The 20,887-nt window shown below is 43.9% G+C and overlaps 1 protein-coding gene across 2 annotated transcripts in view; it reads left to right on the top strand.

The window, feature by feature from the left end:
* Positions 1–20,887, top strand: part of ARIH2 (ariadne RBR E3 ubiquitin protein ligase 2) — a 50,786-nt gene that overhangs the window by 24,394 nt on the left and 5,505 nt on the right. For both annotated transcript variants that reach the window (XM_047694407.1, XM_047694416.1), the window contains 8 exons: positions 8,693–8,760; positions 12,757–12,820; positions 14,324–14,474; positions 15,760–15,881; positions 17,378–17,487; positions 19,401–19,518; positions 20,511–20,561; positions 20,652–20,673. In XM_047694407.1, coding sequence (XP_047550363.1) covers positions 8,693–8,760; positions 12,757–12,820; positions 14,324–14,474; positions 15,760–15,881; positions 17,378–17,487; positions 19,401–19,518; positions 20,511–20,561; positions 20,652–20,673 — 706 coding nt within the window. The remainder of the gene's footprint in view (positions 1–8,692; positions 8,761–12,756; positions 12,821–14,323; positions 14,475–15,759; positions 15,882–17,377; positions 17,488–19,400; positions 19,519–20,510; positions 20,562–20,651; positions 20,674–20,887) is intronic.

Raw genomic sequence — 20,887 nt, 5'->3', positions numbered from 1 at the left:
CCTTTTTGCGTGCTGTGAAGTCTCTAAGTTCCGTGGTTTGCTTTTGTATAATGATATTTGGTTATCCCAGAACCATTTGTTGAATGTTTCCTCTACTGAATTCCTTGGCACCTCTGTATAAAATTAACCTCAGGTGTCTGAGTTTACTTCTGGATTTATTCTGTTTCATTGATCTCTCTGTTTCTAAGCCCATACATACTTCATTGTCTTGATTACTGTAGCTTCATAGAAAGTTTTGAAGTTAGTGTAAGTCCTCCAAATTTTCTCTTTCAAGATTTCTTTGGATATTGCGGGTCTTTTACCTTCTACAGATTTTATGATCAACTTTTAATTTGTGCCCTCTGCCCCCCAAAAAACCCCTGCTTTGATTTTGATTAATTTTGATTGCTCTGTTGGGTCTGGAGCTGTGTTGTTCCGTCCAGTGGCTATGACCCCGTGTAGCCATTGGGTATTTGAAATGTGGCCAGTTTGAATTGGCATGTGCTATAATTTTAAAATATACAGTGTACTTTGAAGACTTACGTGAATAAAAGGATATGAAATAAAATAGTTCATGAATAATTTTTGTGGATTACATGTTAAAAAAATATTTAGATGTATTAGTCTAAATAAAGTATATTATTAACACTTCACCTGTTTTAAATTTTAGTTTTCATTTGTTTGCCTCTGTATAGAAATACATTTGGTTTTGTATATTGACTTTGTTATCTTACTAAGTTCATTTATTAGTTCTAGTAGTAGTTTTGTACATTTGTTTAAGATTTTCTGAGTAAATAGTCATTTTATCTAGAAATAGAGACCGATTTGCTTCTTCTTTTTCCAATCTTTTACTAAGGTATTTTATGTCTCCCCCCACCACACACACACACTTTGTCTTACTGCCCTGGCTAGGCTACTCCAATATGATGTTAAATGGTGAGGGTGGTCATCTGTACCATTTTCCTGATAGTAGCATAGTAGCATTCACTGTTTCATCATTGAATATAATGCTTTTCATAGATGCCCTATATCAGATTCAGCAGTTCATTTTTTTCCTGATTTGCTGAGAATTTTGATCTTGAATGAATATAGAATTTTGTCAAATGGGTTTTCTGTAACACAAATGTTCATTTTTTACACCTTTATTTTGTTAATTCAGTGAATTACAATAGGAGCTTTCAAATGTTAAATCTTTCCATTCCTTGGATAAACCTCATTTTGTTACGCCATATTGTCCTTTTTCTATATTGCTGGATTTAATTTGCTAAAATATTTGGATTGATTTTTGTGTCTGTTTATAAGGGATACTGGTCTGTAATTTTCTTTTTGTTATATTTTTGTCAGGTTTTTTTTTTTTTTTTTTAAGATTTTTGTTCATTTATTTGACAGAGAGATCACATGGTGGGGGGAACATGTGCGGGCAGGCTCCCCGCTGAGCAGAGAGCCTGGATGCAGGGCTCAGACCCTGAGATCATGACCTGAGCTGAAGGCAGAGGCTTAACCCACTGAGCCACCCAGGTGCCCCGTCAGATTTTTTGTATCTGAATTATGTTAGTCTCATAAAATTAATTTGGAAGAAGTATTACTTTCTTGAGTTTCTGAAAGTGTTTAAGATTAGCATTGATGAGGGGCGCCTGGGTGGCTCAATGGGTTAAAGCCTCTGCCTTCGGCTCAGGTCATGATCTCAGGTCCTGGGATTGAGCCCCGCATCGGGCTCTCTGCTCAGCAGGGAGCCTGCTTCCTCCTCTCTCTCTGCCTGCCTCTCTGCCTACTTGTGATATCTCTCTCTCTCTCTCTCTCTGTCAAATAAATAAATAAATAAATAAAATCTTAAAAAAAAAAAGATTAGCATTGATGAAGTTCTCTAGTAAAAAGTTATGGGCATGGAATTTTGTGAGAAATTTTTGATTATGAATTCCATGTCTTTAATAGATATAGAGTTTTTCGGTTTATTTTTTCCCATTTTGTGTCAGTTTTGCTAAGTAATGTTTAAGGAACTTGTCACTTTCACCTAAGATGTGAAATTTATTAAAAATAGATTACTAAAAAAAAAATAGATTACTGATGGGACGCCTGGGTGGCTTAATTGGTCAAGCGTCTGTCTTGGGCTCAGGTCATGATCCCAGGGTCCTGGGATCGAGCCCCGCATCGGGCTCTCTGCTCAGCAGGGAGCCTGCCTCTCCCTCTCTCTGCCTGCCTCTCTGCCTAATTGTGATCTCTGTCTGTCAAATAAATAAATAAAATCTTTAAAAAAATAGATTGATAATGTTCCCTTATTTTCCTTTTAGTATCTGTAAGGTTTGTAGGGACAATCCCTTTTTTACCCCCATTATTGGTAATTTGTATTCCCTTTTTTTCTTAAATGTTCTGGCTAAAGTTTTTAATCAGCTTTGTTGATCTTCCTTAAGAATCAACTTATAGGGGGCGCCTGGGTGGCTCAGTGGGTTAAAGCCTCTGCCTTCCGCTCGGGTCGTGATCTTAGAGTCCTGGGATCGAGCCCCAGTCGGGCTCTCTGCTCAGCGGGGAGCCTGCTTCCTCCTCTCTCTCTGCCTGCCTCTCTGCCTACTTGTAATCTCTGTCTGTCAAATGAATAAATAAAATCTTAAAAAAAAAAAAAAAGAATCAACTTATAGGATTTATTCTTCAATATTACTTGGTTTGAATTTTACTTTTTTCTCTTTGGATCTTTTTAATTTTTTCCTTTCACTTGCTTTGAGTTTAGTCCTCTTTTTCTAGTTTCTTTTTTTTTTTTTTTTTTAGATTTTACTTATATGCAGGGCGCCTGGGTGGCTCAGTGGGTTAAAGCCTCTGCCTTCGGCTCAGGCCATGATCCCAGGGTCCTGGGATCGAGCCCCGCATCAGGCTTTCTGCTCGGCGGGGAGCCTGCTTCTCCCCTCTCTCTCTGCCTGCCTCTCTGCCTACTTGTGATCTCTGTCTGTAAAACAAATAAATAAAATCTTTAAAAAAAATAAGATTTTATTTATATGCAAGAGCTCTCACCCCTGTCGGGGGGGGGGGGGCAGAAGGAGAGAATCCTCAAGTAGACTCCTTGCTGAGCTCAGAACCCAACATGGAGCTTGATCCCAAGATCATGACCTGAGCTGAAACTAAGAGTTGGATACTTAACGACTGAGCTACCCAGGTGCCCCCCCTTTTTAAAGATTTATTTGTATGGTCTTTTTTTTTAGTTTCTTAAGGGGACTTTATGTCATTGATTTTTATATTTTTTTTCATAGTATGAACATTTACAGTTATAAATTACCCTCTGGCATCATGTTAGCAGGATCTCACTCAGTTCTTACTGTGGTATTTTCATTATCATGTAGCTCAAAACATTTTCTAATTTCTCTTGTGATTTCTTCTGTGACATACAGGTTCTACGGTAGTATGTTCTTTTTTTTTTTTTTTTTAAAGATTTTATTTATTTGACAGAGAGATCACAAGTAGGCAGAGAGGCAGGCATAGAGAGAGGGGGATACAGGCTCCCTGCTGAGCAGAGAGCCCAATGTGGGGCTCAATCCCAGGACCCTGAGATCACGACCCGAGCCGAAGGCAGAGGCTTAACCCGCTGAGCCACACAGGTACCCCCAGAAGTATGTTCTTTAATTTCCAACTATTTGCTACAAAAAAGGGCAGCCTTGGTAGAGAATAGTTGGCTAAGTGTATGAGGGTGCTAGTATCACTTGGTCTAATGCTGGACTCCAGGGCACAGTGGTTCTGATGACTCTTCCACTAAGGGCTTAAGGTTTGTCTCCTCAGTACTGGAAAACACTGATGGGTTTTAAACAGGGTGGGAGCTGATCCTGGCAAGATGTGAGAGCTCTGTAAGAGCTGTTTAGTGTTATTACTTTTACATCAGGGTTTCAGGAAGGTATTCCTGAGGAATATAGACTGGAGAGGTCCAGACAGTAGTACTGATAGGTTGTTAATTTCTTGAGCAAAACAGTCCAACAAAGGCTCATCTTGATTCTACTAAAAGATTCTGTTCTCCACAATTGAAAACATACAGAAGAATGGAAGACTCCCCCGCTGTGAACTGTTGACTCTAATAGATTCAGAGTGGATTGCTGAGCCCTATGAGCATCAAACTGTAATGGTGTGAATACTCAGGAAGTTCTTTCTTGAGAGCGTTCAGCTGTTTGCACTTTGAGAAAGATTTTTTTTTTTTTAAGATTTTTTTATTTATTTGACAGAAAGATCACAAGTAGGCAGAGAGGCAGGTAGAGGGAGACAGGAGGAGGAGGCAGGCTCCCCGCTGAGCAGAGAGCCCGATGCAGGACTTGATCCCAGGACCCTGAGATCATGACCTGAGCCAAAGGCAGAGGCTTTAACCACTGAGCCACCCAGGTACCCTAGATTTTTATTTTTAATGCTTTAATATCATCCCCAAGGTTTGTCCTGGCCCTCTTGTGGAAGACTTAAATATTGGCACCCCGCACCCCCTCCCACATCTTTTTCTGCCCCCAAATCACCATGTTTGCTTCCTCTGAGATACTACTGGGACATGTTTACAGTCTGTTCTGTTTAAGATTTTATTTATTTTTGTGAGAGAGAGAAAGAGAGAGCTCTTGCCTGAGCACAAGCAGGAGGAAGGGGAGGGGTAGAGGGAGAAGCAGGTTCCTCACTGAGCAGGGAGCTGGATGCGGGACTCAGTCCCAGGATCCTGGAATCATGACTCAAGCCAAGGCAGACGCTCAACCAATTGAGCCACCCAGGCGTCCCCAGTTCTCTCTTGTGACCCCAAATCAAGGATGAGGTGGCCTCCCTGCTGTGACTACTTTTTTTTACTTTTTAAAAATTTTTTTTTAAGATTTTTATTTATTTGACAGAGATCACAAGTATGCAGAGAGGCAGGCAGTGGTGGGGGGAAGCAGGCTCCCCGCCAAGCTGAGAGTCCAAGGCGGGGCTCAATCCCAGGACTCTGGGATCATGACCTGAGCCGAAGGCAGAGACTTTAACCCACTGAGACACCCGGGCGCCCCCCCCCCTTTTTTTAATTTTTAAAAAAGATTTTATTTATTTATTTGTCAGAGCATGGAGCACAAGCACTAGCAGGGAGAGGGGCAGAGGCAGGAGCCAGATGTGAAACTGGATCCCAGGACCCTGGGATCATGCATTGTCTGAGCTGAAGGCAGATGGCAGACACTTAACGACTGAGCCACCCAGGTGTCCCATGGGTCTACTACTTTTAGCATAAATTCTAGGTACTCTTCGTCTACCCCTGTGCTGTTTTTGCTGGAGAGCCTTTTAGAACCTGACTTCCCTGTAGATTCTATGGTGCCACTGTAGGGCAAGGCACAGTCACGCTGCATTCACACTGCATTTTGCTTAAGTTAATCGTCTCTGAGTTCCTTCAGGTTTATAATGGATTATTGAAGGAAAATCCCTGATTTTCAGTGATATACTGTGGACATAATATGGGCCGTTTTCACACCTCCATCTGTGATGTGGGGATCACAGTAGCACTTCCTGCAGAAGGCTGGTGGGAGGTGCATATGGCTGACAAACGTGTGCCTCTTATCTTGTATGTATTGATGTATTCTTGGCTGTTGGGAAGAAGAGATTCGTATCACTCCACTATCAGTTTCATGAAGTGCTAGATGTACCCTCTCTTCACATAATCTCCTCTCACCAAAACTCAACTCTGCTAGGATACTCTCAGTTGGTCATTAGTGGACTTGCAGTCATTAATAAAATTTCTGTCTCAACAGAGGGCTGTGTTTTGCATAGGTGGGTTGCATGTGGTGTGCGAATTCGGAGGTTTTGTTGCTGCTGTTAAGTGCTATTCAGATCAAAGGATCAGACTAGGTAGAGTGCTAAAATTCTGTTTCCTAAGAAAAGTTGAGTTCCATTTTGAAAATCCACAGATTAAAGACATGATGTCACTTAATGATTGGCATCTGTTGAGTGGTCACCCTCTGTCCAGTCCAGTTCTAGGCTCTGTGGATCTGTGAGAAGCAGCCTGACACCTGTTTTTAGCTCCCAGGCTCCACCCAAGCCATCTGTGGTGAGAAGGTAGGGGTAGCTGCTGGACATGGTGAGGACTCTGGGTCATTAAGTGCCTTTGTCAAGACCTAATAGCCACAACATGCCAAGACATTTAAAAGTCAGGACAGAAAATGGTGTAGGGCTGATTGGGCCCCACTAGGTAAGAGGTGATAGAAAAGACTCTGTTAGGAGGTCATCCAAAACAGCATCACTACCAGTCGTGTTTTTTGTTTTTTGTTTTTTTAATCATAGTCAGAAGCTATATTCAAAGCAGTTATTTAACTTTAAGCCAATGTTTGTTTCTGTTTTCATTTTGTGATAGTGGTTTGCTATAGATAAGTAGCTTTGTTATGGCTACAGTTAGAAGAAATGTCAGTTACAATTCAGGAATCTGAGACCTAAAGTCTCTATGGTCCTCAACAGGAAAATAATATAGCAACATGTATGAGTCAGGTGGCTGTTACCTTGCATGGAAGGGACGCGGGGACCCCCACCTTTAGTGAAGTGCGCTATCTTGAGAGCTTGGTTTTCTCAAGATGTACCTGGGCTGTAGGACAAAAAGGCATTCACTCACTGCACTTTGACATAGCGTCTAACGCTGAGTATACACTGGGACATGTCCTTGTTTAGCAAGTATGCTCCTGTCTCCTTTCAGGAGTGACTTGAGCTCTCGGGCCAGGGATTACATGTTGGTCACTGTGTCTTCCCCTGCGGCTCTTACCTGTGGACCAGCTGCCTTACGGTTCCTTGGTAGCTTCTGTGTAAAGACTCAGTCCAGTGGGCAGAGGACCAGGGTTCTGCGTGTCCTCTTGGCTCTCTGGTCTGAAGTGTGCTCCTTGTTTCTCCTTGATTCAGTAGCACCTTGTGCTCCGCGCTGCTCTCTCTCGAAGCCCGATCTAGACCTCTAAACACAACCGTATCTTCTGTGGCCCTACGCTAGTCTTGACAACCTCAGGGTGTTCCTTTCTGTAACTAGTCCGCTTCCCCTCCCCACCCCCTTTTTTTTTAGCAAGAGAGAGTGAGAGCGAGAGAGCATGAGCATGCGTGAGCTGGGGAGGGGCAGAAGGAGAGAGAGAATCCCAAGCAGGCTTTCCATTCAGTGCAGAGCCAGACACAGGGTTCTATCTCATAACCCTGAGATCATGACCTGTGCTGAATTCAAGAGTGAGATGCTTAACTGACTGAGCCACCCAGGTGCCCTAGTCTGCTTTCCCTATTAACCAAGGTATTGTGGCTATAACACGTACCTGCTGTCTTACTACTGGCTTCTTTGCCCTAAATTAAAATGTGAACTTTTTATGTCGATAACTTATTTCTGTAACATCCTTTTCAACGACTGCATACTAAATCATTGCATGGATCTGTCATATATTATTTACCTATTTCCTTTTTGTTGGACATTTAGATTATTTTTAATTTTTTACTCTTGTAAAACACTGCTGTACACATATCTTTTATGATTTCCTCAGAAAAATTTACAGAAGTAGAATTGCTAGCTCAGAGCACCTTCTGGGGCTCTTTGATAGCCACAACCAGTGTGCTTTAAAATGTAGGGGCCACAAAAGCTGTCCATAGGCGCTTTTTTTTTTTAAGATTTTGTTTATTTATTTGACAGACAGAGAGATCACAAGTAGGCAGAGAGGCAGGCAGAGAGAGGGGGAAGCAGGCTCCCCACCGAGCGGAGAGTCCGATGCGGGGCTTGATCCCAGGACCCTGGGATCACAACCCGAGCCGAAGGCAGAGGCTTTAACCCACTGAGCCACCCGGGCGCCCCTGTCCATAGACTTTTTTTTTTTTTTTTTTTAAAGATTTTATTTATTTATTTGAGAGAGAGACAGTGAGAGAGAGCATGAGCGAGGAGAAGGTCAGAGGGAGAAGCAGACTCCCCATGGAACTGGGAGCCCGATGCGGGACTCGATCCCAGGACTCCGGGATCATGACCTGAGCCGAAGGCAGTCGTCCAACCAACTGAGCCACCCAGGCTTCCTGTCCATAGACTTTTAAATCATACTTGTGATCGGGGCTCATTGGTTGCCAGGAATTTGGAGATTTTAAGCAGGGGTGTTTTGATTTGCTGGATTTATACAAGAAGTGCAAGCCTGAAGATTTTCTGCAAGTGATAGGCCTAACTAAAGGTGCACTTTCCATGTGTGGCCTCCTACAGCAGCTTGAGGAAACATAGGCCCCATCAGGGAACACACAGCTCTTCTGCTTCAGTCAAATGCTGGGTTGTTACCATAACAGGGTGTTTTTACTTCAGCTTCAAATCAGACTAATTTCTTAGAAGTGTCATTAATGAAAACAAAAAAAAGTCAACGAGATCCAGGAAAGGTTATATTAATATTATCACTAAGATTATAAGAGTCCCTTTTTTTTTTTAAGATTTTGTTTATTTATTTGACAGGCAGAGATCACAAGTAGGCAGAGAGGCAGGCAGAGAGAGGAGGAAGCAGGCTCCCTGCCGAGCAGAGTCCGATGCGGGGCTCGATCCCAGGACCCTGAGATCATGACCTGAGCCGAAGGCAGAGGCTTTAACCCACTGAGCCACCCAGGTGTCCCATAGGAGTCCGAATTTAAAAAATGAAGCAGAGAACCAAGAGGAAGAATTTGGAAATCAAACCTGGGCCTGCCGTAGACATGAATGCATGTACTTCTCAAAATGTGGAGTTCTCTGAAAGAAACAACAGTTGTAATTTGATTTTTTTTCCCCCTTTCTTCTTTCTAGGTATCTCATTCAGTTGCTAAACTTATATTAGTTAATTTCCACTGGCAAGTTGCAGAGATATTGGACAGGTAAGGTATTTTGGGGGAGGAGAGGTGGCATCGCCCATAGCCTCTTTCTCTGCCCATTCACACAGTAGTTATTATTGTTGATGTTTTGGAGTATACTTACAATGTGCATATTATATATTTAAAACATTGGATCATATTGCATATCCTTTTTTCTCTCAATACCTGGCAAACATTTTCCCATGACTGCATCATATTCTTTCTATCTCCGTTTTATTGCTGGCTCAGTATTTTATCACTTAGATATCCCATGCTTTTTCCAAACCCCTGTTGTCAGTGAAATTAAGTTCGGTTTTTTAATGCTGTTGTGAATTTGTAATCAGTGCCCTTCTATATAACATTTGCCAACATCTCCATTTGTTTCTTTTGGATATATCAAGTGAGAAATGAAACATTCTTTTGAATCCAAAAGAAGCAAATGGAGATGTTGGCAAGTGTTCTTCAGAAAAGATAGGCCACCTTAGCACCAGAGCCAGACCTCTTGAGGCATAGACCTTGGAGTCTCAAGATGTCTTGGAAGTGGTCAGGAGGGGGGGTTCCTCTTCCTGCTGCCCCTCTTTGGGAGGAGTCCCCGTGCCCTGCCTGCAGAGGCATGTGCTTCTGTCTAGCGTAGGGTTTCTCACCCTCAGCATCCATGCCATTTAGGGTGAGATAATTCTTTGTTGAGGGGGCACTGTTCTGTGACTTATAAGAGGTTTGGCAGAATTTCTGGCAAAATCCATTTGAAAAGACAAAATAACAAAAAATGAGCAAAAGACAGAACAAGCATTTCACACAAAAGAAAGCACAAACAGCCATTAACATGAAAAGATGCCCAACCTCCATAGTAATCTGGGACACTGAAGTTCACACCCCAAGCCTTTGAAATCAAGAATGTTTCCAGGTAACTCCTGGAGAACAGAATTGTCACTAGTGAGAATCACTGGTCCTGTCCCTGCCCTTTCACACACCCGTGAGTCTTCCTTTGTATGGCGTGATCTGTTTATCTGCAGAGGAAGGTCCTGCCTCTCCTTCTCCAGGCTACAACATAACACCCAGGAAGGAGCAAGAGCACTTGTGATGTCACTGACTACACTCTCTCACTCTCTATCCCCCAGAGCCAGATACGTTTAGATAGACTTTCAAGTGAACTTTCACTGTCTGCACTGCTGTTTCTACTACCCAGAATTCTGAATCTATGTAGGTTCCAGCAGTGGGGTATCTCTCGCTGTTCAAACTCTGTAGCCTAACATGGGAATGGACAAGATAGCTGAAGATAGTAAGAATATGGTGTGAAAAAGTAGGAATAAAAGCAGTGGAAGGAGGCATTTTGGCTAGGTGGAATAAGGAAGTCGTGTATAGGAGACATTTTTCCCTGCTCAAGTTCCTGGATTCTGGGTAATGTGTTTTCCTGGGCTTTGTGTGATACTTTGATTGCCACATGATAATTGTTTTTATTTTTATTATTTTTTAAGCTTTATGTATGTATTTATTTTAGAGCGAGAGTGCGTGTGAGCGGGGTGGGGACAGAGGGAGAGGGAAAGAATCCAAGCAGACTGCACGGAGCCTAATGTGGGCTCTAAAGATCAGAGTCGGATACGTAACCTACTGAGCCACCAGGCACTCCTGGTTTTATTTTTAAATGTATGTATGCCATACCTCATTCCAGAAAGGAATTAAGTTTTTATTATGTTTCTTTTTCAAAAATATATGTATGTGTACACATGTGTGTGATGTGTGTAGGTTAAGGAGTGATAAAGTAAAAATACTTAAGCGGCCACCCAAAATAAGAAACCCTCTGATCTTTACTTAGAAGCCTCTGATGGCAGTGTCTGCCTGGCCATACTGCCTTCCTTCCTCTCCAAAGCAACCAGTATCTTGAATTGGGTATTGATCATTTTCTTATTTATTTTTTTTTTTTTAAAGATTTTATTTATTTATTTGACAAGGGGTGGGGAGAGAGAGAGAGAGAACAAGCAAGAGGAGCAGTAGAGGGAGAGAGAGAAGCAGGCTCCCTGCTAAGCAGGAAGCCTGATGCAGGGCTCAATCCTAGGACCCTGGGATCATGATCTAAGCCAAAGGCAGACAACTTAAACAAATGAGCCATCTAGGCACCCCTTCTCAGTTATTCTTAAGTTATATAACTTTTAGTTTTGTATGGTTTTGTGTTTTTGTTTTTTTAAGTAGGCTCCATGGAGCCTAGCACTGGGCTTGAACTCAAGACCATTGAGATCAAGACCTGAACTGGGATCAAGAGTTGAACGCTTAATCAGTTGAGCCACCCTGGCACCCCTAGTTTTGTATGTTTTTAGAACTTTATAGACATGGAATCATGCTGTATGTGTTCTTCAGCTTTTAAAACAAGGTTGCATTTTATGACATCGTGTCCATATTCCTGTCAAAAACCATTTGTGGGTGCCTGGGTGGCTCAGTGGGTTGAGCCGCTGCCTTCGGCTCGGGTCATGATCTCAGGGTCCTGGGATCGAGTCCCGCATCGGGCTCTCTGCTCAGCAGGGAGCCTGCTTCCCTCTCTCTCTCTCTCTGCCTGCCTCTCCGTCTACTTGTGATCTCTCTCTGTCAAATAAATAAATAAAATCTTTAAAAAAAAAAAAAAAAAAAAAAAAAAAAAAAAAAAAAAAAAAACAACCATTTGTAAGGGACGCCTGGGTGGCTTAGTTGGTCAAGCGTCTGCCTTCGGCTCAGGTCATGATCTCAGGGTCCTGGGATTGAGTCCCGCATCGGACTTCCTGCTTAGCCGGGAGTCTCCTTCTCCCTCTGCCTGCTGCTCTCCCTGCTTGTGTGTGTGTCTCTCTCTCTGACAAATAAATAAAATCTTTAAAAAAAAATTGTGACTTCTAGTTTTTTGCTATTACAAATAATGCAGCTCTGAAAATCTTGTGTGTGACTCCTAGTGTCATACGTTTTCCTACTGTTGAGTATAGAAAGTGAAGATATCTGTTCCTTAGCTTTACTAACTGGCAAAATGTTTCCAAAGTGATTGTACTGTGTTACATGCCCACCAGTGGTTCATGAGTGTTCCTGATACTGTCAGAGTTGAGGTTTTACAGTCTGGTGGATATAAATGACATATAATTGTGTCCCAGATTACTATGTTTCACGTTAAGGGGCATTCGTGTTTCTTTTCTGCAAAATGCTTGTTCTGTCTTTGCCCATTTTTAATTGTTATTTTATCTTTTCAAATGGACTTGGAGGAAGTTTTCTTTTTATTTATTCTGAATATCGGTCTTTTGCCGATTATATACGTATTGAATTATCTTCCATTTATGGCCTGGCTTTTCACTTTATGGTGTGTTCTGATGAACTGAACTTCTTAAATGTAATATAATTTGTCAGAGTTTTTCTTTATGCTTTGCATTTTTTAAAGTTTTTATTTGAGTAATCTGTATACCCAACATGGGGCTTGGACCCACAACCCCCAGATCAACAGTCATATGCTCCACCAACTGAGCCAGCCAGGTGCCCCTGCATTTTCTTTGTCTTAAGATAGTCTTCCCTATTCTGAAGATAGCGATATTTCCAGAAAGAAGTTGAAAACAGACATGGACCTTCGTAAGTATTTTTCCTACGGTTTGGTGTCTTTGAATCAGGGTTACTACTCTCATACCAGTTGAGGGCTAAAAAAATTGAAAAAGATGGGGCTCCTGGGTGGCTTAATTGGTTAAGCATCTGCCTTCAACTCAGGTCATGATCCCAGAGTACTTGGATCGAGCCTGCTTCTCCCTCTCCCCCTGCTGCTCCCTTTATTTATGTGCGTGCTCTCTCTCTTTCTGTCAAATGAATAAATAAGGTCTTTTTAAAAATATATAAAATAAAATAATAAAAAGTTGAGAGAGAGAAAAGTATTTAAGGTAAAAGGAAGCTTGGTACTGTCAGAAGGTAAGTAGAGACAAAGACACTTAAGTGTAACCGCAGCACTTGTTGGTCTCATCTGGGTTTGTTCAGAGGTTAAAATGTTTGTCTGTTTCTGAATCCCTTTATTTCTGCTTTTTTGTTTTGTAGATACAAGTCTAACTCTGCTCAGCTGCTCGTCGAGGCTCGAGTTCAGCCTAGTCCCTCAAAACATGTGAGTGTCTCCCACTTGAGCAAGGCTTCTCCTGACACACATGGTTCTTGCTGTGGCTTATGGTGTTAGTGAGAACCATCTTGCTTTGTTTATAGTACAACATGCCTGAGATTTTTGTTCCAATATGGGCCTAAATCTTCTGTTTCCATTTTAAAGAGTTTCCTCATGGATGAAGAATAAATCATTGCCAGTCCTGGGGCCTTTTCCAGCCTCACCTTCCTCTTTACACTTACACACAGCCTGTACTCCAGTCCTGCTGGGTTCCTTGGTTTTCCCAAGCTCACCGCACACCTCTTTGACTCTGCTTGTGACGTTCCTGGCCTGGAATGTCCCGACCCTGTCCCCATCTTTGCTGTGGGAATGGAACTCATCTTTAAAGACCCATCTCTCACAAAGCCTGTGATCTCTTCTCTCTAAACATCTCTAGTCATGTCTTGAAATCTTTACCTGCATGATGTAGCGATTCACTCATCTTTCTCAGCTCCCCTCCCAGACTGTGTGCTTTATGGTTAGGAATCATATCTTACAATGCATAGCAATGTCCTTTGTATTTAGGAGTTTGACAAACATTTGTCACGTGAGTAAAGGCCATGTTGAAAGCGCTCTTTAGGAGGGAGAATCAGGGTTCAAATTAGCATACAACTTCTGTAGCTCTTAGGAGAAAATTTCCAGAAGCATTTTGGGTAAACATGAGAATACAACCTTTTTCCTCCAGTTGCTTTTTGTATTCCCAGTGAACTAACCAGAACCTAATGTAAACCTATAGTGGACTTCTCCATCAGTTTGTGGCTTGGGCCAGGGGTCCCACATTGTCTTTGCCGGTTCATGTAGCATGGCATGGATTCTGGAGTTCAAGCTTTGCAGTTATTTGCCCACATCCTGTAAGGTTTCTTCTCTAGTAGGAGCCTTCCTCATCCCTCTAAGTTAATTGTATGTGATATCTTACAGTGTGTTAAGGATGAGTTGTGAGTAAAAACCATGAAGCTTTGTGTTTTGGGCATATCTGTGTGGGAAAAGCACTGTCTTTGACAAGTAAACCTGCTGTTTGGGCTTGTTAGAAGCTTCACATGCTCAGCTCAGTCTCTGAGAACCTCTGTAGTGGCAGCTCTGTACACCGAATGGTGCGGTTTGTAAAAGAAACCCAGTAGCCTCTGAAAGCAGAAGTTGGATTGAATGACCTTTAAAGACCTTGGCAATTTGGAAATCCAGAGTTTTTCAGCCTGACATTATAAACTACTGTAAGTTCTCCTTTCAGCCTTCCTCTGCCTCTCTGAATCCTAGTGATTATACAAGCCCAGCTCATGTGCCACCTCCTTCAGGAAGCCTTCCTGACCTGTGCTTTCAGAACTTTTGGGACCCACAGAGCCCACACACTGCAGTTGAATTCTGACACGTGTTGCAGGGTCAGGCTCGCCTCCCATGCACCTAGCTGCATCAGGCGCCCCTGTGGCCTCCCAGGATCTGAAGGCTCCTCTTCACTCAGTCGACTCTGTTTCTCCCCAGGTTCCCACGGCCCACCCGCCTCACCACTGCGCAGTGTGTATGCAGTTTGTGCGCAAGGAAAACCTACTTTCTCTGGCCTGTCAGCACCAATTTTGCCGTAGCTGCTGGGAGCAGCACTGCTCAGTACTCGTCAAGGACGGCGTGGGTGTGGGTGAGTCTGCTGTAGAATTTGTAAAAGGCTGCCGTGAAGTATTTATCTTCCGCTTTGCCCTTGCAGGTACTCGGGTCAGCTGCGTGTTTTCTTCTGAGCCTGATAAGGGTTTTTACTGTCAGAACCATTAGTTTCTAAAAACATTAGGCTGAACAGTGGCACGATTTTCCCTAGTCCTGAGGATTGAGAAGATTAAGGCTATTATTTGGGCATATGTGTGAATGTTGGTGTGAGTGCAAGGTGAACTTTTGGGAGAACTCTCCTTTAAGCTGCCTACCACATCTTGATGCCCCAAGTGGGAGCCATAACTCAGAAACCCTCAGAGAATCCTGCTATTTAGGTAGCATAACACAAATCAGGTTTGGTGACTGGTTATGGGAGTGGTTTTTTGTACTATGACTTTGATGGTATCAGAACTCATTTAGCATCCCCCTAACAGTATCTACAGAATCTTATTGTGTTGGGTGGTGGTCACTTTCACGTAATATTAAATATCACAAAATGAAATTGTTAGTCAAGAACCATATAGGATTTTTAAAGATTAACCTCCGCATTCCATGGGATCTTGAACTCACATCCCCAAGATGAAGAGTTGCCTGCTCTACCAGCTAAGCCAGACAGATGCCCCAAGAATCATAAAGGATTTTTTTAAATGATACTGCTTTTTAGTGGTGCTGTTTGTGGTATATATGTAATTTGAGATAAATTTTAGTTGTGTCACTGCAAATACATTAATTTGTCTCTCTCTCTTTTTTTTTTTTAAGATTTTATTTATTTGACAGAGATCGCAAGTAGGCAGAGAGGCAGGCAGAGAGAGAGAGGAGAAAGCAGGCTCCCTGCTGAACAGAGAGCCCCATGCGGGGTTCGATCCCAGGACCCTGAGATCATGACCTGAGCCGAAGGCAGAGGCTTTAACCCACTGAGCCACTCAGGCACCCTGTCTCTCTCTCTCTTTTTTTAAGATTATTTATTTATTTGACAGATCGCAAGTAGGCAGAGAGGCAGGCAGAAAGAGAGGGGAAGTAGGCTGCCTGCTGAGTAGAGGGCCCGATGCGGGGCTCAATCCCAGGACCCTGAGACCATGACCTAAGCCGAAGGCGGAGGCTTAATCCACTGAGCCACCCAGGCGCCCCTCTCTCTCTCTTTTTAAAGTAAATTCTGTGGCTTCAAGGATTTCCTATATAGAATCTGAATTTGTTGGGTGAAGGGTGAACTCAATGGGGAAATACATTACCATCGTGTCTTTCGCAGTGCAGTTATCCGTCATGTTGTTTTTGTTCAACAGGAGTCTCTTGCATGGCTCAGGACTGTCCACTCCGTACACCAGAAGACTTTGTGTTTCCATTGCTGCCCAATGAAGAATTGAGAGACAAATACAGGCGCTACCTCTTTAGGGACTACGTGGAGGTATGACCAGCCCCTGTCTTTGCACGTCTGTCTTCCTGGGCCTACCTTGCATCTCGTGCTCACCACAGTCACTTTGTAGACGAGGCTGCCATTCGGTGCTACAATTTGAAGAAAGAGCTCCATGGTTTTTACAAAGTGGAGAAACCACTAGAGTGATAGTGAGGAACACAGGGCCTGGAGTCAGGCTGACAGTGATGTGAATCCCAGGTCTGTTAGTCCTCGCTGTGTAGCCTTCCACCCTTGATTTGACCCAAGTCTTGGTTTTCTCTGGTAGAATGGTCAGGCCTCTTCCCCTTCCACACAGTTGCTTAAACAAACTGTTGTATGTCAGGGGATGAACACGAGTCAGGGCTGTCTCAGGAGCTGCTGTTGCATTTGGTTCACTGGGTGGTGATAAAGCACAGGGAAGGGATATTGTTTTTTTTTTTTTTTTTTTTTTTAAAGATTTATTTATTTATTTATTTGACAGACAGAGATCACAAGTAGGCAGACAGGCAGGCAGGAGGGGCGGGAAGCAGGCTCCCCGCTGAGTAGAGAGCCCGATGTGGGGCTTAATCCCAGGACCCTGGGATCATGACCCAAGCCGAAGGCAGAGGCTTTAACCCACTGAGCCACCCAGGTGCCCTGAAGGGGTATTGCTTCTTGTGCACTTTGAAAACTTGTTCAGGATTCCAGCATGGTCAGTTTTGGATTCCCTCCCCTCCTTTGGGCTCTGGTTCAGGCTTGCAGCCTAGTTCTCATCATTTTTGCCCCTTGTGCCTGAGCTGACAAGATTGACTGACAGGCCAGGTCTTCTCGTGCATGGGCTCGGGATAAACAGTGCCTTGTGCCCTGTGCTATTTGCCACCTTTGGTATATGCATGAGGGTCATTGAGCCTCTCAGAGCTTTTGTTTTTGTTTTTAGGTAAAATCGGTGTGTAACATTATATTGGTTTCAGGTATACAACATAATAACTCAATATTTGTACATGCTACAAAGTGATCACCAAAGTATATCTAGTTACCTCTCACCATATAATTGACTCCCTTCACCCATTTCACACACCCTATTCCCCCTTCCTCTTCTGTTCTCTGTATCTTTGAGTTTTATTAAATTTTTTTTTTTTTTTTAGATTCTGCATAGAAGAGAAATCATATCATGGTTGTCTTTCTCCATCTTACGTCACTTAGGAATAATACTTTCAGATGCACAGCTCACTGGGCTATGTTCCTTTCCAGACCTGGTGCCTGTGCACTTTCATCTCACAGACACAGTTTTATATGATAATCTAGCTTTAGATCATTCAATTGAGTTGCTGCCTAGTTTTAGCTAAATATTCGTAGGTCTTCAATATCTGCCTAATGCTGTTCTTTATGACATGCTTCTTGAATTCCTGTAGCCCCTTGATAGAAGTCATCGGCTGGAAGGACAGAATGTGTTTGCGCTCTCAGGGAAGTCTGATGTGGAAGCAGTGACTAGGGGATGTCCTCATTGTTTCTCCTTGGTGTGTTCACAGAGTCATTACCAGCTCCAGCTGTGCCCTGGTGCAGACTGCCCGATGGTTATTCGGGTACAGGAGCCTAGAGCTCGCCGAGTACAGTGCAATCGGTGCAACGAGGTGTTCTGGTAAGAGTGAGTGCAGGCGCTGAGCATCCCTGGGCTTCTGCCTTGTCCTCTGAAGCACAACTGCCATTGCTGTGGGTGAGGGTGGGGCTGAGAAAGACAGGGTCTGTGAGCCTAACCAGCAGCTCTGCTGCAAGTGGGCCAGGCGTCTACCCAGCATCTCACGTTCCATGGGATGTTTGATCATGCTCAGTCCAGAAACAAGAGTGGCACAGATTCTCAGAGAATGTGCTATGGTTTACATTATGAGACTCATGGCACCGAGATGTGTCTGTGTGGGTTGTATGTGCCTGCACAGATAATCATGTATTACTCTGTTTGAAAGCTACAACCTTCAGTGTTTGAATCTTTCTCCATCTTGGCCTTTGTAGGCTGATTTTATAACACTATAATTCATAAAGGTAGTTTATGTCTGGGGTTTACTCCATTCAGTAGGTGGAGGTATAGCTAAAGTGTACTGAAGACTTACCTTGGGAAAGACACTATTCTGATCGCTTTACATACATTGTCACAACTGTGTACAATTGGTACTGTTGCCCTTATGTTATAGGGTGGAAATGGAGATGCAAGGCAATGGCAGAGCCATAACTTGGGTCCACATCTGTGTCTGTCTCTAATCATGCCTCCCTAAGATGATTCATGGTGGGGCTTCAGAGAAACTACATGGAAAATTGGTGTGTGTGCATGTGTTCTTGCCTTTCAAAACATGTTGAGGGACTCTGGGGCTCACCAAAGATTAAGAACCACTAACGTAAGCATTCCTTGGTGGGTCAGTCAGTTAAGTGTCCAACTTTTGATTTCATCTGTTGTCTTGATGTCAGGGTCGTGAGTTCAAGCCCCATGTTGGGATCCATGCTAGGCATGGAGCTTACCTTAAAACAAAACACAAACCACTAATGTAGTTGCTCTCCATCCTTTGTATCGCACTTTATTATTATTTCTTTTTTTTTTTTTTTAAAGATTTTATTTTATTTATTTGAGAGAGAGACAGTGAGAGAGAGCATGAGCGAGGAGAAGGTCAGAGAGAGAAGCGGACTCCCCGCGGAGCCGGGAGCCCGATGCGGGACTCGATCCCAGGACTCCAGGATCATGACCTGAGCCAAAGGCAGTCGTCCAACCAACTGAGCCACCCAGGCGTCCCATATTTCTTAAAGATTTTATTTCTTTGACAGAGACAGCACATGCGGAAGGAGAGGGAGGAGCAGGCTTCCCACTGAACAGAGAGCCTTACACGGGGCTCAATTCCAGGACCCTGAGATTATGACCTGAGCCAAAGACACCCCCGTGTCCCACATTATAAACTTCTTTCCCTGGGGCATGGGTTAGACGGTTTGCCTTAGTGGATTTACTGTCCAGACATTGTGTTAGCTTGGACAAAAGGGAAATTAAAAACATGGGACCCTAGCCAGGCAAGTGTTGGAGTGTTTTCTGATTTTAAGTTTCAGGCATTGTCAGGTGTATCACGGCCCTGCCGACTGAACAGGTTCTGTCGTGTGTATGTCTTGTGCACATCTGGCTGGGAGCTGAGTCAGGGCTCCCAAAAAAGTTGATCTTGGTTCTGCCTTGGATCCAAACTTAGTTATCCATCTCAAAGAACCTCGCCATGCCCTTTGAGAAGCTGAATTCTGAATTTCACATCCTTTAAGGTAGAATTGACACCGCACAGGATATTTAAGACAGAAGCATTTTATTGAGGTTTATGAAGAGTGTGACTTAGAAGTGCTTAGACTGAAGAGAAATTCGTACAGTATTTCAGCATAGCTCTGGGTAAGTAAGGATCTCAAAGACCTTGAGAAATGACGTGACTTCTTTGAGAAACTCTAATTCAGGATCTGTTGGCTTGGATAGAAGGAAAATGGAAAACATGGGACCCTGACCTAACAATTATTTGAATGTTTTTCTTTTCTGGTTTTAAGTTTCAAGTGTCGTCAGATGTATCACGCCCCCACAGACTGCGCCACAATCCGGAAATGGCTCACGAAGTGTGCAGACGACTCTGAAACAGCCAACTACATTAGTGCTCACACTAAAGACGTAAGGACTGTATCTTACCTGTCATGGATCTGCCCTCCTTAATGCTGCCTAGGGCCTCACCCAGGAGGCTGGACATTTGAGAGCAGAACACCCAGGGCCCCGGGGCCCCTTGCTGGAGGCTGCATACCCTTGCGCAGACTTGGCAGAGTTTGCAGTGGACCATCATAGTATGTGTTGGGTGCATTTCTTTTAATAAAATGCTGAACTACCTGGAAAAGTTTGACCCATGGGGTGACTAATTAGAAAAACCTGGTTTTTTTGAGTGCCTCTGGGCTTTAACAGCCCTGGAAGAGAGGTGGTTGATAGCAACATGTAGTAAAGAGCAAGGCTCTGCTGCAAGCCCAGGCGTGCCCTGTTCTCACTCTGAAATTTCCCATGGGAAAACATGGCCCTCAGCCCCTCAAGCCCTGGGTGACTCAGCACCTACCCTGAGCTGGTCATGTGTTGAGTTGCTGCACTCACAGCACAGCCGTGACCATGACCTCATTAAATATAGTCTGCTTCGTGGCCGTGGGAGAGCAGAGCATCACACTGGTCTCTGCATTGCTGCCTAGGTTGGGGCATCTCTCAGTGAGAGCAAGTGAGTGTTAGTGGCTGCTCCCATGCCTTCTTGCGGGAGCAGGCGTCCAGGCAAGCCAACCAGGACTTGGTCCAGTGGGCAGTGCTTGTGTTGCTTTGGCATTCTTCCCAAGCAGGCAGCTTTGTGCTGACTCAGCTGTGCTTAATCTGAGCAGCCTCGTGGCAGAGACAGATGGTGGAAGACTTAGTGGGGCTCAGCCGGTGCTTGGAGTGTTTTAGAGCCAAACGTGCTGACCTCATTTCCTTGAATTGCTGTTCCAGCCTCAGCGACCCGCCACATTTAAGTGAGATGCTCCTCCCCAGAAGGGCTCGCACGATGAGCTACTGGGCACGGGTGCCAGGAGCTTTGTGTAATTTGTCTTAGAACCAGCCTGGTGGTGTGTGAGCCTAACGGCGCCCTTCTGTCTCCTCAGTGTCCCAAGTGCAACATCTGCATTGAGAAGAATGGAGGCTGCAACCACATGGTGAGCAGAAGCCCGTACCCTTTGCATATGTGCCGTGGAGCCTTTGGTCAGCGTTCCCTTAACATGTTCTCTTCTGTTTCCCTCTGACAGCAATGCTCCAAGTGTAAACACGGTGAGTTCCAGGTGTGGTGCACGAGGCCCAGGGGCACAGTCTGCATTTCGTGTGCTGGGCCTCCACGGCTTGTTTAGTGAGTGCTTTTGTAGTGAAGTGACAAAGGGCGGCTGCAGTCACAGTACCCAGCCCAAAGCAGCTCTTGATCTTTTATCTATCTCTTCTGGTGCTCTTACAATCTCACTGCCATCTTGCTGACATAGATAGAAGTCAC

The sequence above is a fragment of the Lutra lutra genome, chromosome 1, assembly GCF_902655055.1.
Source record: "Lutra lutra chromosome 1, mLutLut1.2, whole genome shotgun sequence".
NCBI lineage: Eukaryota > Metazoa > Chordata > Mammalia > Carnivora > Mustelidae > Lutra > Lutra lutra.
The sequence above is the reverse complement of the archived record's forward strand: the minus strand, read 5'-3'. Positions and strand labels throughout refer to the sequence as shown.